The following is a 27,510-nucleotide window of genomic DNA, read 5'->3' on the forward strand; positions in this document are numbered from 1 at the left end:
AACCCCAGTTTCCTGTTTTTAGCTGACATGAGTGGCACCTGGTGTGGTCTTCTGCTGCTGTAGCCCATCTGCTTCAAGTTTCAACGTACTGCATTCAGAGATGCTCTTCTGCATACCTTCATTGGAACAAGTGGTTATTTGAGTTACTGTTGTATTCCTATCAGCTAGGAGTCTGACCATTCGTGCCCATGTCTATGTGCCTAAATGCACTGAGTTGATTGGCTGATTAGACATTTGCAATAAACATTTGAAGAAGAGGTGTACTTAATAAAGCATCCGCTGTGTATGAGGTTACTAACACAAATACGTTTAAATGTTGTTTTTAGATACAATGACTTTGCTTGAATGCAGCTGTTTAAAAAAGTACTGAGGTCTGATATGCTGTTTTTTGTGTCTGGATTTGACAGAAATGAATTTTACAAGGTATAAATGGAAATTTTGCACACATAATTTAACAAACTAGTTTATGAGGTTTATCAAATTTTATTCATCACAACTTTGCTGATAAAAATGTAAAAAGAAGACATGAGGTTGATGTGGAAACACTTGAACAGGCAGCAGGGCTGTCACAGAATATCCTCAGCATTTTTGAAATGTTATTTACTGTACATCACAATGAATATCCACCTAAAGTGACTTAATACTCATTTTATCCTGAAGTCTCGAAGTCCAGGACAGGAATCGGGTTTTTCTGATTTTGTATCTGATTTAAGAACTGTGAATTTAATATTTGATTCGGAGTATAATCACAAGGGCTTTGGCATAACCGCAACACTGAAGATGAGGATCATTAAGGAGCGAGTGGGTTCGAGCCACATTCACAAAAAATAAAACATTAACACATTGTAGCAGGTAACACACTGCGACACTCATACTGCAGACAAACAGACGACAGAGATAAAAACAAAGCAAACGATTGAATGCTACACTCTACTAATCATCACGGTGATTAAAAAATAGCAAAAACAAAATAAAACTAGAGAAAATGAACAGACATGGTGTTTGATCTTTTAAAAAGTACGTCATAATATTGTTTTTCTTTTACATACCAGGTGAGCTTTTTAGCCCCTCGCTCATGGAGAAAACCGATTGAGGGTTTTGGGGCCGGCGACATTAAAAAATAACATTAAGGATTCAAGTAAATAAAGGTGAAAAGAAAACAGAGCAATGATGTTCAACATGTGCCACACCGCGAGATTTCTTGGACAATGACGGCTTAAAGTTCTTCTCGTCGATCGCCTTGTCCTCGTCTTTGTTTTGGAGCTCGGGTGGCGACCGTGAATCCTCCGTGTCAGCGAGGGAAGACTGATAGAAGTATTTAAAAATGAAGGAAAACGACTACAAAACGACACTACAACAATAAATTAATGCAAAAAAGTATGGCCCGAGCACGTGACAAGACTTTTTTTCTTTTTCTCATGGTTGGTTTGTTTCATTCTCACCGTAATCCCACACTGAATAGAAAGATCTTTCATAAAAAGTTATAAAATAAATAAGCACTCTTTCCCTTTGAGTTTCGAGTAGAAAAAAGTTGCAGGCCCGAGAGGAGAAAGAGCGATGAGATTTCATTGATTACTTGCAGTAATATCTCTGCCCTTCGTCTTCTTTGGCCTTTGTGATCACAAGCACACGCACATACACGCATACATGTTGGTGGGTCACTGAGGCCCACGTAGACTGGACAGTGTAACGAGTGGTGCTGGTCCTCAGTATACCCAGTTCACTGGGACCCACTGGGGTTCACTGCACAGTTTGTCCACGTCTGCCTGTAACGTCTCGAAGGCCTTATCCAGGTTGTCGTTAACGATGGTCAGGTCAAAGTAGTGGCAATAAGCCCTCTGGATGCGGGCGCTCTCATCCACCGTCTTCCTCAGATCCACATCCTGCAGAAACATGAAGGACAGGTCAGTTCTGGGGATAAATACAAGTTGTATGCATGAGTGTCAGGATTCCAGCACATAACAGTGAAGACCAGGACAGGCGGACAAATGATGAGTGTATGGATATTTACAGTCATGGTAAAAAGAAACTAGACCCTCTGTCAGTTCTAAGGTTTTACCTTTCAGGTCACAGTAAAAGATAACCTGGTCAAAAACAAAATATAACACAACAGACTGTGTCATTATTTATTTTACAAAAACTAAGCCAAAAATGCAGAAACAGTGTGCGACAAAGACAAAAACTACACCCTTACTTCTTCCATATTAGCAGTAATGTGCAGCTGTCAATCAATTCAAAATCGCCTGATTAACTGATGATCAACAAATGTAAGGACCTCCATAAAGGCAGGACTTTTGCCAGCTTGCTGGTCTGGAGCATTCAAGTGGAAAGCATTCATGACAGTTGCCAGTCTTCCCAGGAATGAACTTCCAAACACATTCACCTCAATGTCAGACCGTTTAATGTTCAAAGTGAGTGTTAAAAAAAAGCCAAGAGCTATATCTCAGGCTCTACAGGCCTCAGCACAATAACTGTGAAAGTTCATGATGATTCAATTAGAAAAAAAACCCAACTTGTTTAGAAGGGTTTCCAGGAGAAACGCTCTCCTCTCTAAAAAGAAAATGGCAGCAATGCTTAAGTTTAAAAAGTTGCATCTGAACAAACCACAAAACATCTGGAAAAATGTCCTTTGGAGAGATGAAACCAAAGTGGAGACGTTTGGCCATAACACACAGCACCGCATTTGGACAAAACCAAACACAGCATATCAGCACAAACACTTTCATATGAACTGCCAAGCACTGTGTTTGAGGCGTGATGATATGCAGCCAGAGGAAATGAGCACCTTGCAGTCATAGAGTTGACCATGAACTCCTCTGTATACCAAACTCTACTAGAGCCACATATGAAGCTATCTGTCCAACAGCTAAAACTTGGGTCATGCAACAGGACAATGATCCCAAACAAAGCAGCAAATCTACAACAGAATGACTGAATAAGAAAAGAATCAAGGTGCTGCAATGGGCCAGTCAAAGTTTTAGACATCAGATTGATTCAAATGGTTTGGTGGGAGCTTCCGAGAACAAAGGAGTTCAAACAACGTTGTAAAAAAAAGTAGAGTAAAATTCCTCCTCAACGATGTGCGAGACTACTGAAGTCATACTTCAAGTTATTGCTGCTAAAGGTGCTTCTACTAAATCAAGGGGTGTACGTTACTTTTAACACAACGCTTCTGCATTTTGGCTTTAAGAACATAGCATAATATGTTGTATGCTGTTGTTCATCTCAGATTTTTAAAAAAATAATTTTAAGACACAGGTAGTTCTTATTATGTTCTGATATGTACAATGATAGAGATGATAGATGGTGTACTTTATTTTCACCACGACTTTATGTAATTTAAGGTACTTTTAGAAGGATTTTCTTTGACCAGCAAGTAACATGATCTGCCTCCAGGCAGTGTTTTGGCCACAGGGTCATTCAAATCGGCATACCTATATTTAGCCACCCTGTTAGTAAGGCCCACATAGAAAGCATATGAGGGTGATTTAACCTTAAAAGTGTTAAAAGCATTAATAAAACCAGGGGGAGAATAAAATCAAATGCCTTAAACAACGACAGGCAAACTTATTCCCTTCAGGACACCAGTTAACACCAGACCCTTTCTTTTCAAATGTCTTTAGTGTGTCTTTTATCTCAGTACATCAGTCATAGTGTTTGTGATTGACTACAGTTGACTTAAAATATTGTAGAGTTATCCCCATGATATGTAAGTGAGGGCTCAAATGTCAAAAAACAGTGACAGATTAAAAAAGAAAAAAAGGCTCATTTTAGCATCTAGTTAGCCGCTCAAAGCTAGCTTTAGCTTGTGTTAGCGAGCATAACACGATAATCTGTTTATTCACATTCCTCTGTAATTCATCTGTAATATGTATAGTTTCAAAAACTTCCTCAGTTAATTTACCTTTCTTAATTTAGCTTTCTTAAAAAAATATAGTAGCCACATTTGGATTTTTTCTTATAGAGGGCAAAGCTGCTGCACACTTATGTTTTCCCATTATCCCTGGTATCTGGAGGAATAATGAGAACAAGTTATTGTCTGTATCAGTTTTTCAGTTCGGTAGCTTTAAAAAACTGTGTTCTATGTTATTTCCCTATAAAGAACCAACCAGATTTGAGGTATTTTTTAGTTTTCTGCCAACAGACAGAACAGATAAGCAGTCAACTTCACATAATAGGACTTTAGTGCTGAGCCACTGGGTTCTGCTTTTATGCATAAGGATCAGTTCTTTCTTTCTATTTGTGGCTAATGTAAGCATATCACTGTGTATGCGTGTGTGTGTGTGTGAGAGAGAGAGAGCACGGTTGTTTGTGTGTGTTTGGTTCATCCCATTGTTACGCATGGGTGTTGTTAACCTACCGTGAGTTGCTTAGTTGTGAGGCCTGCATCCACCACAGCTTTGTGCATGGCCTTAAGAGTATCAAAATCCGGTGCTGCGATGAACACCACATAAGGCATGAACTCTGCTGTTTTCAGTACCTTCAGAGCCTGAAGAGAGACACGGATGTTTTCATTATTATTTTCATTATTTCATTAAATAATAATTGTCAACCTACAGAGGGCTGAATTCAAAGACACCCCAAAAATCAAAGTGAAAAAAATGACACATTTTGGCAAAATTTCATTGCAGCAATTGTTTGTATGCATGCCTCTCAGCGTTGGGGCATGCTTCTTATGAGAGACTGGATGGTGTCCTTGGGGGGTCTCCCCCCAGATCTGGAACAAGGACCTGGCCCTGGGGGAGTTGGATGGACAGAAACATAATATCCCAGAGTTCTTCTCTTCCAGGAACTGCCTGCATATTCTTTGCACATGAGGTTGGGCATTCTCGTGCACCAGGAGGAACCCAGGACCCACCGCATCAGCCTAGGGTCTGACAATGGGTCCAAGGATTTCATCCTGATAACTAATGGCAGTGGTGGACGTGCCAATTCTGGTATTCTACAGGTAACGCCAATCAGACTCCAAGGTGCAGGGCAGTGAATATAGAGACCACTAGAGGCGTTGGGCTTTCAGTCCACCCTCATGAAGTCTGTTTCTGATTAAAGATATTCACACCAGTGTCCTGCTGGAGGCAATTTTGTAGCTCCAGCAGTGCTCATCCTTCTTGCACAAAGAGGCCAATACCGATCCTACTGACTAAAGGTTGATGGGTTAAGGACCTTCCTCAGGCCTCACCAGCTCTCCTAGAGTAACTGCCCGACTGCTGGAATCTCCGACTGCTGCTTTTGAGACAGTGCTTGGAGACACAGCAAACCTTCTGGTAGGGGCATGTGTTGATGTGCCATCTCAAGGAGTTGGACCTTCTGTCCAACCTCTATGGGGCCCAAGTATTATCTCATAATACCAGTAGTGACACTGGGCTTAGCCAAATGGAAAACTAGTGAAAAAACAATCAGGAAACATCAAATACTGCCTCTGCTACTTAACTGATCAGATCAGTATCATAGAAGTTTAATTGACTTGATGCTATACTGCTATACTGATTATTGTGTTCCTTTAAGTGCTGTTGGGTAGCATATTTTTTTAAATCCTTTAACACAAGGTTATTGTAGTTTAAAAGTAAAACTAGATGTGAAATTACAATTGAAAACCACACTGTCTCATGAGGCTTTGGTGCATCTGTTCAATAAGACTTGGCAAGTCTGACTCTGATATATGATGTAATTTCTGAACTTCCAAAATTATGTTCCCCTGACAAACATCCACCAATATTAGATTAATTAAAAAGACTAAATCGAAAAGTGGAACTAATAAAAACTCAACTGAAAGTAAATTTTCTGAAACAATGCAAACTCAACTGAAACAAACAATTCAGCTCTGGAAACTAAATGAAATCAAATTGGGATGAAAGGAAAACCCAAAATGAGCTAAAAAACAAAAAACTAATTAGAAAATACAAAACCATAACTCTGCTCCAAACTCCACCTAACAAAACTCTCCAATGTTCTCACTGAAAGTCAAACACAGTGAGTAAATGCTGCACTCTCATACCTGCGGGTTGACATCCAGGATGCAGGTGCGTCCCATTGCGACCACCTCGTGAATGCTATCAATCTTTGTGCCGTACAGGTTGCCGTCGTACTCGCCGTGCTCCAGGAAGCGGCCGGCCTTCACATCAGCCTCCATCTCTGTCCTTGAGGTAAAGTGGTAGGAGTTGCCGCCTAGCTCCTCATCACGGGGTCTCCGTGACGTGTCTGACAGAAGACATGATTCAGGTAAATGTTGCACTGTTGTAGCAAAATTTGAGAAAAGCGGTTAGAAACCCAAGTGTGGCGTACATGGTATAGTGGTGCCAAAACGCGTGGGATAGAGGACCATCAGTCGGTTCTTGAGGCTGCGTCGGCCCACTCCTTGGGCGCCTATCAGAACCAGCGTCTTCCTCTGGAAAGGAGGAACCTTTGCCACTTCCTCATAGATCTGCAGCTCGTGCCTATCGAACTCTGTTCAAAGACATTTCAAAGCTGTTAGCCACTTGTAGAGAAAGACAATGAAGACATTAACCAAACATCTAGACCATGAAGAATATTCTGACCTGCGTTCTTGGCTGTTAGATACATCATCTTCTTCTTCTTTTTTCCAGCCAAGGTGCCACAAAGAATTCCTGCAAGACAAATATGCACGTTTATATCTTTGCTGTTACAGGATTTGGCCAGATGGGGGCAAGCATGCACTGAAAATACTAACTACCCATGATTTTTTTCTTTTTTTTGCCATCAATCAGCTAAAAGCTTTAGAAGTGATAGAGGTCTGGCAGTAAACCAGTTCACAGGCCACTCCATCCCTTCAAAAACAGCCTCGGCTTAAGAGAGACATTAAGAACTTGGGTGAGTTTTAGCTCAGGAATCTTTCACAGAGTGTTTACACAAACGTCTGGCATCACTGCCAAGAAGTATAGGTAGGGTACTCACCTGATCCATCCAAGTCTCTGGGAACGAAAGCTTTCCTCTTCTCCTCCAAGAACTGACTGGGGATCAGACCCGTGGCACCACCCACTACGTGACATGCCTGGCGCGGATCAGTTCAGAGTTAAGTTTAGAAAATTGAAAGTTCAAAATTCAGTCAAAGACAGTCTGTGAAGGAAGGCTCACCTGCCACCAGTTGGGATCTTCTCTGTTTACAATCTGAAGGATATCACCTTTCTTGAAGGCCATACCTGCCTCTCGACAAGGGATCAAGCTGTCATTGGCGGGGTCATAGTCAAAGTATGGCCGGACATACACCTGTGAGGAACAGAGGAACGGGTGTGAGCTCCTGAAGCGCTTAAATTAGGATTCAAGAGGAAGACGGGCGTTCACAAAACAACAAGAAAGACAAAGCAGCTTTAGCTCAGCATGGTTTCTCACACGTCGGCATGGTGACGGCAGCTCTTTCACACCCATTACGGCCCGTTTCCCACAGCCGCAGCCGACACAGCTCTTCATGCTGCGTCAACACGCTGCACGGGCTTTTGCTAGAAAGGGTAAGTGCTTTGGCCAGAGCATTAGATTAAACAAGCAGCCAGAGGAAGCAATAAAACAAGCCAGTGAAATATACTGTGCAGCGCGCTCTGAGCCACAGAGCAGGAAGTGATTTCGCATTACGTCTCATTCACTTTTACTGCTCTTCATTCAGTTTATAAGCATTTCCAGGTTTATGTGTTCCAAGATTCAAAATATATATATATATATGTTTTCTTTACTCAGAAGACATAACTGGAGCATGTCTGAGGGGAACTGTACAACAGCGTCACACACTACTGTACTCTGCATGTCAGAGAGCATGAAATTACTCCGAACACATGCGCGTGTATTTGGAGTGCGTGCATGACACAGAAACTGCTAGTGTGACCTAGATAGCATCTGGAGTGTTATTAATAGGACTCCCAGAGTTCAAATTCCTGCGCGAGGGATTGTGGGAAGGCCGTAGGACATATCGTCAGGACGGTGCCACCACCCAACATCTGTCACCGGTTACATAAGCAGGAGAGTGCGTGCCTGCGCTCACCTGTGGAGGAGCAGGAGCGTCTCTGTAGCTCGGGAGTATTTTCAAGGTGATCCCTCCGCTGCAGTCTTTGAGCATCTCCTGGAGCTCAGTGGGATTATTGCCAACGTCTTTCCCGTTTACTTCCTTAATGATGTCGCCCACGTGGAGCAGACCCTGTCTGTCAATCATGCCTCCGTGAAGGATTCTCGCGATCACCAAGTCGTCTTTCTCCACACGAAATGTCACACCCTGAGAGGAAGAAGAGGGAGAGGGGTGTTTTATTACCTCTGATTCCTGCGCACACACACACTCACCCCCTCCCTGCGCCTGGAGCCTCTGCCAGAGGTTTCTTCCTGTTAAAAGGGAGTTTTTTCTTCCCACTGTCACCAAGTGCTGACTCGTAGGGGGGGGGGTCGTCTGATTCTTGGGGTTTCTGCTAAGCCTCACCCCTGTTAATTTTAGTAACCTATCGACCATGTTTGTAGTGCTGGCAGCTTTTGGAGCATTTTAAATTGAATTATCAAACAAATAATGTGGCACATTCATGCAAACACATTCAGTCAGCATCCAGTCTCCTCTCACCAGTGGCTCCCCGGCCTTCTTTCGAATGCCAATCATGCGCACGGCATCGGCCTGCATAAGAGCGCTGTTCACCGCTGCGTCATTGGCTGTCTCAGTCGGGGGCGGGGCTTCGTAGCATTTTGAGGCCACCATGTCATGAGCCTCTAAAAGAGACTGAGAGAAAGAAAAAAAGGAGAAGGTAGGAGAGTGCTAAGGCTTAACTACAGCTTATTGTAGAGGAAGAAGCACAATTATACTTTCGCAAAAGAAAAGATGACACATGAGTTCCATTCCCTCAGTAGTTTTATTGTAAATGTCACTTGTGACCACAATGGAAATTTAGGCTTCCTCACAGTAATATTAACAAAACTGTGACTTGATGTTTCAAGTGAAAAGAAAAGCTCTGTTGGCAGACGTTATAACAGTGAAACGGGACAATTATATCTCCAAACAACCAACCAGCATATTAATAATTTAGGTGCAGCTTAAAAAGCAATCATCTAATGGATAAAATCCCAAATATGGATAACCACCCAAATCTAATCACTCAATGTCTGATTCGTGAGTATCCCTCCAACAGCTTTCATTCAAGTTGCTTTTTTCCCACAGATATTACTGGTTCCAAATCACCACCAACCGCTCACTGGTGAAGAATACAAAAAGTCTGTAAAATCAAACACTCAATTTGTGATGTAATATCTGTTTTCCTTTTCCCACCTAGCCTGCTTTCACCCCTCCGCCCTCCGTATCTCTATCGCTCAGTAGGTCAACAGAGTCTTATCTTTCAGCTTACGGCACAAAGAGCTCTGATTGGTGCAGGGGCTTCGCTCGGCTCAGAAATCTACCTCCTATTGGCCCTGCCTGCATAAAGCCCCTGCTAAGTTCAGGCACAGAGGTTAGTGTTCTACTGATGCATGAGCGCAGGCTCCAAAACATCTGATCTGTGCCACTGTAGCTAGTGTCAAAACATTTAGAGTACGGCAAACTGTTCAGATGAAAAACAGTCCCCATTTCACACACATGTGCAGTAACATTACAACAGCTACTGCTAATAAAAAAGTAGAATAAGGTGGAAAAAAGTGTGCATTCAATAATTATATGGAATGATTGCATTTAAAAGGCTGTATTCTTTTCAAGCTAACCACTTTTTTTCAGGTAGCATCAAGAAATGAATGTTGATGCAGAAATAGAAAACAGGATGAAAACATGCAATGTGCCACTCAACAAATGTATGGAGGGTCAATATATAACAGCTAAATGAAGAAATGTAGAGTAGAGAGAGGCCATAACAGGACATTTAGCAATGAAGCAGAAGAGTCAGCAAAGCCAAAACCAATATGAGAGGATACAATTTTTAAGAACTATTTAAACAGCAGCGCTTTAGATAAAACACAAGTCTTATTCCTCATGAGGCCCACAGGGAGACACTGTTCCCAGATTCAGAGTCAATATTCGCTTTGCTTTTAAGAGACAGTGAAAGTTTTATTGCTGCCAACAGAGAGCAGCAACACCAGAATTTATGTATCGATTATGACATAACGTTATAAGTACAGTGCTGTAAAACAGCATCTGGTTTATCATAGTGTTTTAGGGTTGCCACATATTACCTCACAAGCTAAGTTATTAATCAGTGCTTGTGTTAACGGCGTCTGTTCTGCGTTACCTAACTGTGCTCGCTCTTGCTCTGGCTCACCTGGAAGTGCGGCTCCTGGAGGATCCGAGACAGCTCAGCCGCGCTGTCGTCTTTAACCTTGAGGTTGTTGATGTCGCCCAGGATCTCTGTCACCAGCTCGACGTTATTGTCCTGCACCGCTTCCAGCTTCACTTCCTCCAGCTGCTCTTGAGCCTGGGTGAGACAAAGAAGCTCATGAAAAGTGGAAAGACGGCGGTTGCCTTTCATAACCTTCCTGGTTTTGTTGGTATTTATTTGGATGTGCAAAGACTGAATGACAGAAAGTGAGATTTGCTCAGTAGCCGTGATTGTCGATATGACATGATGCTCTACAGGGAGCATTTGAAAAAGCACAACATGACAAGACCCTGTTGGAGGAGCTACAGCTGTGATTAAACTAAACTCAGTGCACACTAGACTTCAAACAGCAGTGAAGGCGTGTCCGTATGTGCATGCACTGTCAATAAAAAAGGCACAAAAATGCAAAGCTGCACAATTTTCTTACAGTCATTATGCATTAGGTCTGATGCACAAAGCACTGTGTGTTAGTCAAAACCTTACTGTACTTCAGTGCCTCAGCCAGAGCAAGCAAAGCATTGCTGGGAGCAACGTGTGGGGGAGCTTGGAGCTGGCTAGTGGTTTGTCTGCTCACTGCTGCTTGCCCTGAGCTATGTGTGTGTGCTACCTTAGCCAAGGAGCGTACAATGGGACTTTCCATGATGCCGCGCAGGAAGAGCAGGTCGATGTCTTTGGCTCCGGCAGAGGTGGGCAGCTCACCCACATTATCCAACACCTGCTGCATGGCTGGACGGAGGGACGAGAAACAAAGATCCAGGGAAACAGAGACACAGAGAGAGAGAAAAGCCGAGTTAGCCAGGCCTGAAAGTCATTCAGAGTGTAAACATCCATGACACTGTTGAAGGCAAAGCAACAGCAAAAAGAGATCTGCTCACACTCCAGTGTAAAAGAAGACCCAAATGTTTCAGATGCAGTGAATGGGCATGCTTTCACTCAGTTTAAACTCCACAGCCAGGATAACATCTGGATCTAATCTGGGATGCTTTTGGTACTAATTACAGCACCGAAAATGATATGTGGCCTAGACAGCATAAGATGGGCCCAATATGGTAAGTGCAGTGTGTGCCCAAAAGTCACAAGCTAGGCTTGAAACATGTTACAGCAAGTATTATCTGGGCCAGCTTTCACCCAAATGTCACAACACAGCTGGCAAATGGTCTATGAGTCAAGGCCACCAGTCTTACCCTGAGTCAGAGCTGTCAGTCAAGAGCAGATTTGGCCAACAGAGACTATGTATTGTTCTCTGGGAGAGTTTTGGATACACATACTTTGTATACACAGACAAGCACCCCAGAATATTAAGCCTGGTCTGCTCAGAGTGTGCACAGTTGTGTATATTCACTTTAAAAAAGCTTAACTTTAAAGCTTCAAAGTGCTTTTTTTTCCAGATTCCCTCAAGGCCCTAAACATTCAACTAAAGGCTCCTGGATTCGGATGCAGTCAGTCTCTATGCTGTTAACATAAACACAGACAGGGAGAGGTGTGGACTGTAGGTATCAGCTAGCTAACGCCCTAATGCCAGGGTCTTAAAGCCAATCTAAGCACATTTTAGCCATTTAAAGCCCTGGAAATGTATGTGTATGTGCGTGTCATTTTACACCTATGTGGGTAATAACTATGTCCGGTCAGCACTTGTGTACAGTTGATTCACTCTATGATTTCACTCTGCGTTTTGCTTCACTAACCCATTATTACTCTTAAACCCCGAGACATGTTCCATGTCATCAAGTCGAGCTGTAGTCTATGACTTCAGCCTCCTCTTTAGAATAAAGTGCCCCATACCAAATTGCTGCTTTGAAAATACAGATTATGAAATGCTGACGTCTATATATTATATTTTTGGTAAGGTTTGCAATCTGGCATGTATACTGATTAAAAAATATTGGACATTTAGCTTTTATTTAAAAGAAACAGTAACAAAAAGATGAAAAATAGAGAAAGAAAGGAATAGAAGTCGTATTGGACTGAGGAGCCGCTCAGGACATTTATACAAATGCGATATGACCCTTTACCGCTTGACCACAGCACAGCTCTGCTGACGTGCACTTTGAAAGTGTTTAATCAGCTTTTCCTTATGTAAAAGAGGCACAAGCATTAAAAGTTTGGAACGCATTTTAACCAAGATAAATTGCAGCATCACACCATGTGGGAGAGTTGTAAAATATTACCGAAAAAAGTAGCATCTCTTGTGTAACACACGTTTCCTTCTGGTTGCTGATTTTTATCCAAATGAATGCCTCTCTGTGATTTAGATCTCAGTTTAATCACAGCTTAAAGTCTGCTTTCTCTGGTTTGCTGCACTGAAACAGTCACAGTTCAACTCAAGCTCTACAGCGTCTGATAACCAGAGGAGCGCAGGGAGACTGCATAAACAACAGGCTCAGTGCAAAACAGACCTTAAATATTTATGATCCTCTTTAAGAAGGACAAATAGGAGGGAAGAAGGTTAAAAACAGCACTGCAGACAATCAAACCTGTATATCAATGAAGCTTTGTGTATTTAAGGCACAACAGCACACTCTAAAACTCAGTATGGACATGTGGACACAATAATTTATTTCTTCTGGGGGAACCACGCACACATCTTCCACAGGGCAACGGTCATTTCGGGAAAAGGCGTATACACACAAACGCAGACACACACAGACAAGACGAATATGGAAACTTAACACTGCCGTGGCACAACTAACTTTTGAACTGTATGCAATAAATAAAGCTACGTTTACTGCAAAACATGAACATATCCGGAGTAAAAGCCTCAAGCATACACACAATAACACACAGCTGAAACCTTTTGTATATCCCGGTGTCGTCTTCATTGACCTTTACCTACTTACTGCATCCCTGACAACAGGAACCCTTACTCGTCCACGCTTCTGTGCATATTACCTGTTAAAACTTCTGTCCAGTAAAACTTGGGAAATGAACTAAAGCCTTCAAACTAAAGTCTACATAATCTTTTGAAATATGACACAGAGATCCAAACGCTGTGGCCTAAAGGAGTTGTTAAAGCTGAGAGAATACAGCACCAAACAGTTGTTTTTTTCCAGATGATTTATTCACATATAATGAATCACTCTCTTTTACCTCCTTGTAATTCCTCCCTCTGTGGCACTTTTGTCTGCAACATCTAACCACTGCCTTGGTATGCACACCTACGAGCACGACGTGCACTGAATGCAGATGCAGAGATCACTGCTCTGTTTCTCAAGGAATGAAATCCCAGGAGAAAGAAAAAACCTTGCAACTTGTATTAAACATGGTATCATTATTTTATTTTATTTTAGCTTGTGAGATGACTGTCAGAGAAGCAACTCCACTGACACATCATCCATAACAAAATATATCTTAAGGTCTGTTTTTTCCTTTTTCAGAAGTGCAGTGCAGTTCCTGGGACTCTCACAGCTAAAGCTGCTGTAAAGCAGCGCTTCTTAACCGCTCGACTGGATCCCAAAGGTAGGCTGAAATACTGCTGTTTACCTAAACTACTTTAAACATAATTACACTTGATTATACTGTGTCAGCTGTAACAGCAAAGCGCTAACTGGGAGGACTGAGAGCATGTTTAAACTGCTTAGGAAAGAATCAGGGATATCTGAAATGCTAACTTAAAGTAATACATAATATAAATGACTGAATTAGTTGGCTTTTACTTGATAAACTGTTGAAAAGAGAACTGAATAAAATGATGTGTGTTAAATATTGTTAGCTGGTTTTAGCTAGCTAAATGTTAGCTAACTAAATGTTAGCTAAAACGGACAATGGATTTAAATAATTAACTGAAACTTATAACTGCAAGTAAAACTGGCTAATTTAGGTTCAAATTCATGTATTAATCAAAGTAGAACTGAATAAAAGTAAAATAAAGTAGTTCTAAAATGAATTAATAAAGAGTGAGTAATTATTGGTTGCAACAAATAACTGCTAAAAGATTTGGATAAATGTTCCAATAGTATTAGAAATGGAAAAATTGTTATATTTATATATATATATATATTCTTCATCTAAACTAGCACTGGTTTAAAAGAGAGCCTGTTTTTTTTGTAGACGGATAACAATACCACTATATTTATGATTTAAAAATTCTACTTTTTTTTTTATATATCGGGCAAAATTTTTTCTTCTTCAGACATATGAAACACTTGTTGTGTGCAGTTATTATTTACTTTTTACCCTCTGCCTGAATCTGTGCCAATAGACTGGTTGTTGTGGTTTTCAAATATGTGCTGTCAACAGGGAAGTTGCAGAGTGCTCTCTCGTGGGCAAACTGTGCAACCTCGTCGCTCACAGTTTTTGTATTTGACACTTTACTTGGTTATTTTTTTTAATCTTCATTTATAAATGATGATGATATCGGCCCACTGATAATTCGATCACAGCACAGGATACCGTTGATTAACGTATGACAGAATAGTAAATACATTAGTGTTACCTTGCCTGTCTGGTAGCGACCAATCATCAGCTGCATTAAATGCACATTAACAAACTGCTGTCCTGTGTGGACGAGGCTTTATTTATTCACATCTGAAACATGGCTTGGTATCCATCACAGGGGACTCAAGCAAATCTGACACAACTGCGGGGACATAAATGTTGGGAACTGTTGTTCTAAAGGTGAAAAAACCATTGGAGTTACCCATCTAAAGCCTTCCATCTTAAATAAAAGATAACAATATCCCACTATTCAAACCAATATTTGAAAGCTCCCATCTTCCTCCTACTGTCCTCACCTCCAGATGTTTCTGCTCCCTGGGTGGATCTTACAGCCGGGGGCCCCTCCACGGCATGCTGTCCCAGGGGTGTCACCTCCTCCTCTTCCCGTACCCCATTGGGACAGGAATCCTCCATTGCTGTGACCATCGCCAAGCTCTGCTTCTTCCTCCCTGTTGCCACAAGTATGCTAAGGCTAACCACGAGTAAACCACCAGTAGCTCTGCCAATATGTCTTCTGTCTTGTCTTTTCTGGCACTGCTGACCCTCCACACTTCAAAAAAAATGCAGAAAGGGGAGAAAGGAGCAAGAGAGACAGAGGGGATTGAGGGCGAATAATGAGAGAAGAGACACAAAGACAGCGACAGTAGAATGGGATTAATATCAGAGGATATTAAGAGACGAGGAATGATAGGGGAGTGAAGAGAAGTAGGAAAGCTGAAGGAAGATATTTTTTTTTAAAAAGAAAGGAAAAGAGGCTGATGGTTGGACGAGTTTGCAAAGACAGGCGTGAAATGAGACAAAGAGAGGCAGAAAGATGGATCACACTCACAGATGTGGACATGCATTCAGTGCCTGCTAGTTCCCTCCCTGTACTCTGACTTTAATACCTTCTCATACTACCACCCCCGCCTCTTTTGATAACACACATAAACACACACACACATAATCCCACGATCCTCCTCTACCAGGTCTGCTTGAGTACCCCTCCTCTTGTATCCTTGACCCCACCCAAAGTCAAGTTAACCCTCTTGTCTAGACAAAGGCACACACACTCACACACACTAGTTGAATGTGTCATTATGTAAGTAATCTTACATAAGTGCTACTAAAGAGGGCCTGACCCTGCATTCCCATTCTTGTCCTCCTTCTTGCTCCCATTCACACTTATTCTGCTCAAAGCCAGAAACTCTCAGTTTGTGCACACTGTGCTCGCACGAATTCCCTCAGTGGTCGTCCAGCTCTTTGATTCTTCCTCAGCCCAACGGGAGCTTTTTCTCTTTAATTTTTTGCTTCCCCCCCTCAAATGAATGTGCCTCTCACCACCTTACATCTCATTAAATGAGTAGACTCGAGGTGCTGACAGGATTATGCACATTTTTTTGGACTGCAGTTTTTCTTGTTTCTGCCTTTAGCCTAAGTACGTCTGCACAAGCTGCTGGCTGCATGACTGTTTCTTAACAGAAATATTATCTTAATAACCGTTCGATCCTCTGTGTCTTGATTTATATTGAGGATAATAAGTAACATTTCACAAAGAATACTTTAACACATCACAGCAAGGCTCTCTTGCAAATAAAAGGCAAGTTATGTTGCTATCCTTACCAAGAACTCTTTGAGGCTATGCAGCATAAAGTTGCTAAGAGCTAAATAAAAGCTCATAATCATAAAGTTCCTATAGATTTCAATGTTAAAAGGCTCAACTTTGAATAGAAATAGCATGTTATCACCCTGGTACAGCTCACATGTTTAAATTACATGCTTTAAAGTGAATACTAAAGGGCACTCTAAGGCAGTTGATAAGTTTATATAGGGATAAAATTAGGAACTGAGCAGAATTCAGTTCACCTTAATGGTGCGGCCCCCAACAACAGTCGGGGGTTCCTCATGTGGCCCCTTGGAAAAATTAATTGCTTACCCCTGATTTAAAGTATTGGCTCTTCCTTTTCTTCAGTAAGTACTTGTAAAAACCTATTTTTTATCAGGTAAAATTAGCATTCTGTTTAATATCACAAGAAATCTCGCTGATGAACATGGTTAAGCAGTGCTAGCATTAGCAGATGCGACATGATGTGATACAAAACACATTATTGTCTCCATATTTTGGAAGTTCTCCCTTATTATTATTATCTGTCATCTAATTATGACTTGGTTTAAAGACAAACAAAGAGACAAACAGCTGCCTGACCATGTCAGCACACTCCAATTAGACCATTTTTGTAGGAGGCCAGCCTATGGGCCATTACTCTATGAATAATAACATAAAAATTATAATCACTATAAATACATTGTGCGCACAAATGTAACTTAGATGTTATGATAACAGCGAGCAAACATTGGCTGATTGCTCTGATGCGTTTAGCTCTAGCATGATGTTACGTAAAAGATTAGCATCAACCACACAAGAACCACACAACTTATAATATCATGTCAGCAGTGACACTACTGTAAAGTACTGCAACTAGCCAACCCTACACTGCTGTATTCAAGACTACTTAACTGGATTGCAGAGAGCAGCTACAAGCAGGTCAATCGTGCCTGTATAACACATGTGACGATGTGCTTTGGTCACCATGTAAAGGAGCACTGACTAGCTGACTAATGACAGACATTCCCATTTTTACAGCTATGCAAGAAACAACAGTCAGCTTGAGACCCCCTGAATCAGTGCAACCATGGCGCTCTATAAGATGCATAGGATATGCTGTGATTTAGCCTGAGATTCAAATCCCCATTTCTGTATCAAGACCAAAATCATGGAAGCAAAAACGAGAATAATCTAGAACAAGCTCCTCCCACTGCCCCCATCAGGCTCCTCCCAGAGCGTCACAGCTGTGCAAGAAGCAAATCTGTAGGCTTTAATCCACCCCGCCTCTCCCTCCACCCCATCCTCAGCAATACCAGTCAACCCCTCCCCCAACTCAGGACGCGGGATTTTAATCCTGCCACGAAAGCACTGGATTACAGAATCTCTCTCTCTCGCTCTTTCGCCATATCTGGTGTTCAAACATGTCCATAGGGCTGAAGTATGCTACATAGCTGTGCTTGGCAAGGGCTGACATGGCCTTTAGCGACACACTGCAACACACTGGCACCAACTCTGAGTGCAGAGGGAAGCAAGAGATTTTCCCTTTGGCCATCAGTGCAGTGTCACAGCACATTTCTCCAACTGAACTACAGGCACTCGACACGGCTGATCGCACACGCAAGGTTTTTTCTCTAAAACGTCGATCTAATTGCTCGTCTTTAGAAAGTAAGGCAGCGACTGCCGACTTCACACAGAATTTAACTGAGGCAGAGCAGCTGCATGAGAAGAACTAAAGCACCATGCCATAAGAAAGCACCCTAGGAAGACTGCACAGACTTAAAAAACAAACAAACAACTGATCCACAAGCGCCAGCTCTGTAATGAGCAAAGCAAGACTGTGCAATAAATTATTAAAGCAATTGTTCTATTATTCAGAAATGAGCAAATTTGTGTATATATAAAAGAATTCATGCTGGTACTTTAAAAGGCGAAGAAAGAGAGAAGCTTTTGCGTATTCTATCGAAAACACAATGACATCTAATAATAGCCAGTAATGCAAAAGCTGTACTTTCTGCCAGTCACAGTCAGGTAAGATTTAGGGACGCTAAACAAATATATACAGAGTTTGGTTATATAAAACTGAGGCTTTAATCCCACGCTTTTAGTTTAACATCAGCGTGGCCCTTTCAAGTACAGAGGAAGTGCTGTCAAAAGTGAAATCCACACGGGTACATAAGCACACATACACACACACACCTACAAGAAAACCAGCTGCTTCCTTACTTATTTAAAAGTAAATCTTTAAAAGTAAAGATTTTCTGACCAACACAGTTCTGCTTCAAAGGCTGGCAGGTCTCCCAGCGAACCGACAAAATCATGTCAGCATGCAAGAAAAAAAACATTTCAACATCTCCGGTGGGTTGAGAAAGTTGTGTTTACCTATGCCAGTCGGTGTAGCCCAAGCCCAGTCCTATTGGCTGCTCATCAGTCAACTGTGAAGACCTGAAAAGACAGGAGAAGGGGTGGGAGATGTGTGAAAGTTTGTGAGGATCATCCGTATGAGCCATGAATATTCAGTCCTGTTTGCTTTGCTGCTCGCCAGTTTTCATCATTCCTCACATAAACTCACTTGAGGATTCAGATACACAGTCGTGCTTACCAGTCCCACCCAGTAACTCCTGTCTCCCTGTGAATTATCACTTGTATCTGTCTATGTCATCCCTTCCTCTCGTGGGATGCCTTTAGACAGAAATCCCTGACAATTTATTGTCCTTAGCTATTCAGCAATGCCCGCATCATCAGCTGGCATTGTGTGGGAAATGGCCACTATTCTCTGAAAGTAATGACGAAGCGGTATGCATTCACACCCAGGAAACCTCTCTTCTCATTTTGACTTGCAAACCCATCTGAGTCTCATGCAGAGGTTTGCCAGCATCTGAGGTGTCGTATTACAGATTTTTCTGTCTCAGCGTGCTGTTGCACACTGTAATGTAGGTACAGTCATTCTTTCACTGTTTGTCCAGCACAGTTTATATTCTGAGAAAGAAACCGTAGAGAAGAAAAGATGGATTGTTGCTAAAGCCGTGCATTTCTCACTTTTAAATTGTATCTTTGAGGACTTTGTTACTAGCAGCCTGTCACAAAAATGCATAATTTGTTCACATTTCTTTAATCGAATCTATGGGGAAAAGGGGGCGGACCTAACAAAACAATTTAAAGAAGATAAACAGTATCTGAAAGTCATGTCCTTAAGAAACAGAGGAAAATACAGTAAAGACAGTCTCAGTGGAAGGATGGCTGTCAAGGAGCCCTTCTTAAGGAAGGGAAACATGGAGAAAATGCTGAGGTATGCAAATTAAACAAGAACTGGACTGAAAATCAGTGGCAACAGGTCTGATGGTGGAGGGACTCCAAATGGGAAATTTATGGTTCAAATCTTCATCAATAGGTACGAAGCAGGTCAAGAGAAAGGCACAACAGTGAGTGTCTGCAGCCATCTGTAAAACATGGTGCATGGTGCAGACTCTATCATGGTTTTGGGCTGCATTTCAACCAGTAGTATTGGGAATATTGCCAAAATTGATGAAATTATGAAGCAGAAAAGTACCGGCAGATTTTGATCCACCATACAAACCTTCTGGAAAGAGTCTCATTGGCAACAGCTTATGTTTCAGCATGACCGTAAAAGCATACGTGGACAGAAAAACAAACAATGGCACACTGTCAGTCATGGATTGAGCTCTGCAGAGTGTGAACCATAGCATTATTGAAGCAGTGTGGGATCATCTTGTTATAGAACAAAACAAAAAGCAGCCAGGGAAGATCCAAACATCCAAAGAAGAGTTTTGAATGTCCTTCAAGAAGCCTGGAGAACTATTCCTGAAGACTACTTAAAGAAAATACAAAAGGATAAGAGAGTTCAGGCTGTGTTGAAGAATGAAGTTGGTCAGACCATATTAAGTTGTTAGAATTGTACAAACCCTGTTTTTGTCTTATATCCTACATTCCCACCTACTTTGAAGGACTCTCTAAGCACACGAGGTATTCAGAACATGGGTGTTTTAAGTCTGCTGATGACTTTCATATATGAAGGAAAATGTTTTATCCTGTTTCCATTGTCAAGAATGAACCTTCAGGTCTAAGTAGTCAGAATTAGCTTTATACACACACAAAGAGGATTTTTGCATCAGCCACATAAAAGCCATTTCAAACACCACATCCTCGCTTCTTTTTCTTTTCTGTCTAAACTGTGAATGCAGGCAGAAAGCACTGCTCCTTCCAGCAACATGCCCTGCCCGCTGTACAATATTTAATTATGTCTAATAAAACTGCAAAGTCTAGCAGAGTTAAACCCATTCACGCTGCCCCTAAGAGCCATTGTGAAATGGACCATTACAAAATGCAAGCCAGCATAAAGAAGAAAAACCTGCTTTGAAATGCTGTTATTCCATATAACTGATAGCTATATTTAACCACAAAACAACAGATTACAATTCACTGCATTCGGCCTCTTTCACGTTCCCTTTATTTTTCTCACCTCAAGCAGTCAAGGCTTTCGATAGTCTAATAAAAGTTGAAAGTTATGTCTGCTTACTTATTATGAGAAAGGATCTAGAAGACCTCTCAAATCAAGAAAGTAATCTTCTTTTATATACTCCCCTAACACACACATCGCACGTACATCTTGGCCTTAAGCTGCTCCCTAGGTAACAAATACCCTCCTGCAAAATTACACTACACAAAATTGCCAGAGCTAACTGGTCACCTACTATTACAAGAGGGAGAGTACAGGGGTCAGTTCATTATACAACACAGATTAAAATCAGGTTCTGCACGCTCATTGGAAGTGAAAGATATCCCCTGGAAGAATGTTAATAGAGGCAAAGTCACCAGTCAGTTCCTCGCCTAATCATCCGCATCAAGGGGCAGGGAGCCAAGATGGACCAATCGAAGGGGCCAAATGAGGAGGGAGGAGCAAAGAAACAGAGCCCTATGATAAATCATTTGGCTGATATCGGACCTTTCCAGATATTTCAGTATTGGTATATGTTGGAAAACCTTTTTTTTTGTTTAATATTATGCAGAAGAAAATGCAAAGGAGCCGTTGTGAAATAATGCTGATTAAAGCAGATCGAGCGCTACTGTTCACAGTACTTCCAGGATTGTCTGCAACACAGAGTAGAAACACAAAGCAGTAGAGTCTTCATGGTAAGTTGGACTGGTAGTTATTTAGCACTCACCACTTCATATACACATCCATACAGTGCCTTAGAGAATGCACTATCTGTATTAATATTATATCTGCCCCCCTAAAAACTAAACTATTAGACGGGAAGAAACAAAAAACAGCAAGGGTCACAATCTGGCCTTTCGAGGAGTGTGTAAAAGGGAGTGAGAGAATGTCAGACGAACGGAGGAGGAGAGAGATTTAGAGCATGACAATAAGGACCAGATAAAAGGCACATTAGGAGTCTTGAAGAAAAAGAGAAAGAACAATCCTTTAAAGATTAGACAGGGTTGTGGGAAAAGCCTCTCAAGTCTTGGGAAGTTCAGAGGAGGAGAGAGAAAACATGAGAGTCTAGAGAGAGAACAGAGAAGAGTGGTTGCTGAACGCCCTTTCACTTTTTCTAGAACCTACCAAATAACCTTGTCTAGCTATAAGCACAGGAATGCAAAAAATCTTTTGTAATTAAAGGTCCATAAAAATCTGATGGATATTTGCTTAGCTTATTTTTTCTGCACAAACCTCCTCAGTGACCAGGTTGATGTGTCTTATGTTGAATTTATGGTTCCACAAATGTGTCTGTTTGCATATGTTGAAGTCAGAAGTTCACACGCACTCATCATGGGCATGAATATCATGATAAATTCAGGCTTTTAATGATTTCTTTAAACTGTTTTTTTTTTTAAGGTGTATTGTTTGTACAGAATACATCTTTAATGACTTTTAAGCAAAAACAAGAAGAATTGGCTGCACATGTTTGGATTTATTTTGGTTTTTCTCTAATCCAAACAGGGCCTAAAGTATCCAGTCAGGCTCGAATATATATACATACACTACTATTAATATTTGGTTTAATGCTCCTTAGCAAGTTGGACCGTAATAAGAGGCTTTTTGTAGCCATCAACAAGCTTCTGAATTAATTCTGGCTGGATATTTGACCACTTTTATTGGCAGAATTGGTAGAGATGAATTACCAGACTGCATTTGCCTGCAGGGACCCTATGGGGAGGGGTTTTAAGCAATGCAAACATGTTTCTGTGCAATTGTTCAAAATCCCAATTTAACAGTGCTTGGATGATGCTGTGCATCGGGTGAATGCTGACTGGTTGAATAGTGGACAGCAACGGGGAAGGGTGTGACATCAGAGTTCATAAAAAATGGGAGAAATATAAAAAACAAAAACAAAAAACATTAAAAAAAAATCACAAATACAGCATGAAAAGTACAGACAGTGGCTGCCAGTGGACACTTTTCTTTGGTGCACTTCAGCTCTTTGTATGTTATAACTTTCCTCTTCTCTTTGGCTAGCTAGGGTCAACAACAGCACAAGCAAGAGTAGCCCACAGACTGGTTATACAACTTATTTTTGACACTACCCCCATCTAAAAACAGATGCTCTCTACAGGTAGAAGGACAGCCAACACGCTAACCCCGCTGAACCATAATTTCCGCTTTTCACTCAACATGTCCTGTGCTCAGAACTCCTCTGATGTCTCAACACCTCTGCAGTCTGATCCTCTTTTCCAACTCTCAGGACGGAAAATCACAGAAAATGGTGATTTGCATTCCTGGCTGCCATTGGCTGGTTAGTATGAAAGAACGAGCCCTCCAAGTTCCTCCCCGTTGCCAAGCACTCAGATGATGGACGGCTCATGGAAGAGGGATTATGGGGAGGATCAGAGGGTTTGTTCTTGTACAAAACATCACTGTCGCTTCACTCATGTAAACATGCGTGCGTGTGCATGTGCATATGCATGCTATTAAAGGCGCAGGCGAACATCAGCGGGATGTGTGGTTTTAATTCCTCCAGTTCTGGTCACGCTAGCAGGAAATCTGCACTCTACCCGAGACCTGCTGTGTGGGAGTGAGCACATTTTGCAAGTTTATAGTCTACGGTGAACAGTGCTACGCCCCTTGGGATTGTGAAGCACAAATGCACACTCAGAACCTGCCCCATAAGGCATCCATCCCGTGAGAACTATTCAGCTGATGTTTGTATATTCTGTCCACCCCTATTCTGTATCCTCCTGTGCCCCAGGCTCTGTGGAGAACAGGGCTCTGAGAGCAGCCGTCACTCTTAGTTCCTCTCAGTGACTTGAGAATCACAAAAGAGGCCAGTGAGCTCTGTCCTGCCTTCAGGTCAAGATGTCACTTCACTGGCTGGTTCCAGGGGAAATTTACAGGGCAATTTGTAAACTTCCTTTAACCCTGAGCTGCAGTGGCAGACTCATAAGAACAGTGTGTATTTGAAAATGTACATGAGTGTGTAATAACTGGCTATTCATACAACCACTCCAATCACATAGCCATCCCCATGCTGTCGTGCCTCTCACCCATCACCTTCTGCCTCCAGACAAACCCTATGTAGGTCACTCCAGCTGCTCAATAAGAGGATTACACTGCGACCCCCTAAGATGGCTATCTTAGCAGATCGATGTATGCTTAATTTTTTTTAATCATAACCATGTTTCCCAAACAGTCATCACTTTATGACTGCAGCTGCAGGAAGTTGATTAAGCCACCTCAATTTCTCCCGATCCACCTCTACGATGAGCAAACCGCTCCATCCTTCTGCTGATTCACACTTGCCTCTGCTCATCACCTGATGCTCAAATCACCACCATTTTCAAGGCAATAAATTTCTGCACTGGAGCGATTTCCACACATCACCAAGAAATGACCTCAATTTCCTCTCTGGTGAGGTTCCAGCTGGTGGGATGTCTGCGCTTTGCCTCACAGCTTGGGAGGATATAATTACACAGCTCGTCAGAAACTCTCAGCGCCCAGCGCGCATCATCTTAATAACGAGTACCCTCCTGACATAATCTAACCCGCCACATGGCCATGCCTGCGTCTTTGCAGCCTTTCCGCCTTCCCAGCCTCCTGCTAGTGATCGTTAGTGTTAAGGAGGAGAGAGGGAGGGGATGGAGCGGGGAGAGGTGATGCAACAGTGCTTAAAAATGACAGCAAAAGTTTAAAGATGAGAAATCTGATGAGTGGTGTGGGATGGTAAAAAGGGGAGAAGAGATAAGGAAAATGAAGGATTTTGTCTTATTTCATATTTGGATTTTTTAAATTATTTTTTGCCAAATACTGCAATCAGATTTAGCCTCCGTCTAAAACTACAGCCTGCAGTATCCTGCTAGCTGAGCCTCCTCCAGGAAATGGACCGAGACTTTGATCTGGTATGCGCTAACGATGGCCTTACATCATCTCAATGCAAATAAGCTTCCAGAAAGAAAAAATGAGGAAGCTGTTGATCTTAGATATTTATTCTATCATCTTCCCTATTTTCATCACTTAGTTTTTGTGGAGTTTGTAAAGGAGATTCAACCTTTTATTTACTAATTTCAGCAAGAAAGACGTGTAAAACCAGGCCGTCTTCTTTGGCAAACGGTTTGTAGTGGCATGCTTCTTAAGGCCTCTGTGATGGATAAAATCTGGTGAATCAGCAGTATAGGCTGCAGCAAAAACTGCCAGACATTCGCCTGGCAGCGATTCTGACACAAGGTTCTTTTCAAAATAATGTTCCTCTGCGCTTGAGGCTTAGTTTGGTGTTCGCAGAGATGCCGTTTGCTCATGATAACAGTTACTATGGCGTCAGTTACACGTTAACAACAGGGAGGTGCAGCCTGGTGGAGGGCAGGGAGGGATTATTATGTAGATGACAGCTTTCTCATACATGTGTTGTTCATAGCTGGGAGGTCTGAGTCACTCCACTTTCCCCAGTCCATTGCTCTACATCTCTACCCTCCCTCCCATCTCCCACACATGATAATTAATAATAGAAACGACGAAGCTTCGGAGGGTTGGATTTGGGGTTCAGTGTGCCTCACTGACCGGGGGCATGTTAACTTGAAATTCCTTGAAGTTCCTCCTCCAAGATGACACAAGGGGGAAATGCATAGCCGGGCTGAGAAGTCTTACTTCAGCAGAACAATAAAGGTCATCCTGAATCATGACTCAGAAGTCTTAAAGGACATCACCAGCAGCTACTACAGACTTGCTCTGATGTACTTAACTAACTCAGTCTCCTTCCTTTCCTCCTTTTGTTTACACTAAGAGAGTCACTAAATCTGATTAGATCATTGACATGAACAGAGAAACACCCATAAGCGCCTGTTAAGATGCAACAAGATACATCTATTCCTCTCAGGGGTCTGCATAGCCTGTGTAGCACCTCTCTCTGGACAGATCCACAATGATGTTGTGTATGTGCATGGGCTTCCCCCGTCACGTGCACGATGCTAAACTGCTTATAAAGCTTGCCAAGTGACCCTGTGCTGTGCTCCTCTGAGCAAGGAAGTCTCCCTGGTTTTATGTTTCGATTAAGTGGCAGCATAAAGTGGTTCTGACATCATGTAAGGACATTATTATGGGATGGTGCACTCATTCATTTCCAGTGGAGGACAGAAAATAAAAATCAATGCAGTCGTCTAGCTGTACCTCTGGTTGGCCAGTTTGTGCCAAGCCAAGGGTCTCATGTGTTTTCATTCATCTTTAGCTCACAGTTCAGGTTGTGCTGATGCTCGCTGGTAAAGTTTTTGTCTAGTCAACAAAATAAAAGAAATAAAAGAGTTTTAATTTGGTCTGATGACAGAGTAAAAAATCTTTCTTTCTCGCTCTCTGTCCTTTCCTTGAGCCCACCCTCCTTTGCTGGTGGATGTTGCAGTCAGTCACACTGGGACGTACGCGTGTTCCAGCCTTCTCATCCTGTCAGCGCTACAACCCGCAGCTCTTTCCTCTTATCTTCCTGGAAACGGCACCGCGCGGATCTGGCGCACGGATCCGCGCGCTCGAACAAGTGTGCCACATCCCGTGCCAAACGCCTGAGCCGCTTTGGCTGACCGGACAACCGTGCGCTCAACCATCTCGCCACACGTGCGGCCATTTTTTTGTTACCCATCCGAGCCATTGTGGCGTAAGCACACTTACGACTACAACCCATCCCATGTATTCCTCTTCACGATAGGCAGGGGTAAAGGGGGGAGGAAAGGACGCGTCCGGGTCCACAGTAAGCGCCCACAGCGAGCTGTTACGTGTCGGAGTGGAGCTTGTTCTGACAGGCAGAGGGGACGAACCTCTCCTTCTTCTGTCAAACTCCACTGCTGTACCTCAAACACACACACGGCTAAGTGTCTTTGTCTCCCATTTATAGTGCCAGTTGATGAATGAATTCCCAACATCGGATATGATCACGAGCAGTGACTTACCTGTGGATGGCGCGTGCGACTTCGCGGTAGTCCGCCGATCGTCACGGTTGGACATTCAGACCCCCCTCAGCTGTCTGTCCCGGTCCCGCAGCAGACTACCAGAGCACACGACGTCAATCAAACCGACACGCCCGGCCTCCTCCCTGACGTCATGACACACAGACCAATGAAAGCTGCGGCCCGGCCCTCGCTGAAGTGGAAACAATGTAGATAGTATTTTCTTTTCGCCACATTGTGATGCGCTCATCCATTCACGTATGGATATTACGTGAGGCAAGTCCAGCTCAGACTGTGCGGGCATCGCATTTCTAACGTAATGCGCGTTATGTAGTAGAAAATAACTAGAGATGGCCGGTGCCATCCTGCTGACCTTCATTTCGCTATTTTTTTTAAAGGAAAGCACAGCTGCCTTGCGCCCTACAGGTGTGCGCCGCATTTATTCATCATTTTGTCTTTGCACGGAAAATACGAGTGAGAGAAAGCAGGGCGTATATTTAACGTCTTCACTCTGAGGCCTGCTGCTAACTGGTGAAAAACTAGTTTTGAAATGTTGAGCAACCACTCTGAACTGAACTCACTAGCTGGTCCTGTTTGAACAGTCCCCCCTCCCCTCCTTCGGTGTATTTCAGAGGATTGCGTGTCGCAATTGCTGTGCCTCTTCACGACTTAATTTGTACTCTCAGATCTGATTGGGTGTCAGGCTGTGGCACCTAACCGCTCGGATAATTGCAATAATGCTCCTGGAAATTACCCCCCCCCCCGGGTAGTTTGAGATGATGTACTTATATTTGCGGCCACGAGAGAGCGCCATTAGCCATTCAATTTTGAATTCAAACG

The 27,510-nt window shown here is 42.5% G+C and overlaps 1 protein-coding gene and 1 long non-coding RNA gene across 5 annotated transcripts; one reads left to right on the forward strand and one right to left on the reverse strand.

The window, feature by feature from the left end:
• Positions 1–467: 467 nt before the first annotated feature.
• Positions 468–26,829, reverse strand: pals2b (protein associated with LIN7 2, MAGUK p55 family member b). 4 transcript variants are annotated; one of them, XM_005453799.4, is made up of 14 exons: positions 26,674–26,829; positions 18,676–18,738; positions 15,008–15,261; positions 10,903–11,003; positions 10,221–10,373; positions 8,549–8,701; positions 7,988–8,215; positions 7,093–7,224; positions 6,913–7,009; positions 6,537–6,605; positions 6,283–6,444; positions 5,996–6,198; positions 4,361–4,489; positions 468–1,883 (listed from the first exon to the last, which is right to left on the reverse strand). In XM_005453799.4, exons 3-14 carry the CDS (start codon positions 15,135–15,137, stop codon positions 1,707–1,709), a joined length of 1,734 nt encoding a protein of 577 aa, XP_005453856.1. In that variant the 5' UTR covers positions 15,138–15,261; positions 18,676–18,738; positions 26,674–26,829; the 3' UTR covers positions 468–1,706. The 4 variants fall into 4 exon arrangements, with proteins under 4 accessions (XP_005453856.1, XP_005453855.1, XP_019206200.1 ...); XM_005453798.4 differs by having other exon boundaries at positions 10,885–11,003; XM_019350655.2 differs by lacking the exon at positions 15,008–15,261.
• LOC102079968 (uncharacterized) lies at positions 11,015–15,150 on the forward strand. The gene is made up of 3 exons (XR_266404.4): positions 11,015–13,539; positions 13,652–13,733; positions 15,014–15,150. It is a non-coding gene; the product is annotated as an uncharacterized LOC102079968 (long non-coding RNA).
• Positions 26,830–27,510: the final 681 nt, after the last annotated feature.

Source organism: Oreochromis niloticus, linkage group LG22 (genome assembly GCF_001858045.2).
Source record: "Oreochromis niloticus isolate F11D_XX linkage group LG22, O_niloticus_UMD_NMBU, whole genome shotgun sequence".
NCBI classification, from domain to species: Eukaryota; Metazoa; Chordata; class Actinopteri; order Cichliformes; family Cichlidae; genus Oreochromis; species Oreochromis niloticus.

What these genes read in the sequence shown, in the direction of transcription:
- pals2b (XM_005453798.4), bottom strand. Translation starts at nt 15,137, where the DNA reads ATGGTCACAGCAATGGAGGATTCCTGTCCCAATGGGGTACGGGAAGAG. An exon ending in TCCAGGAGCCGCACTTCCAG is followed by an intron (nt 8,702 to 10,220) that starts GTGAGCCAGAGC and finishes TCTTTCTCTCAG; the next exon opens with TCTCTTTTAGAGGCTCATGA. An exon ending in AGAAGGCCGGGGAGCCACTG is followed by an intron (nt 8,216 to 8,548) that starts GTGAGAGGAGAC and finishes TCTTCCTCTCAG; the next exon opens with GGTGTGACATTTCGTGTGGA.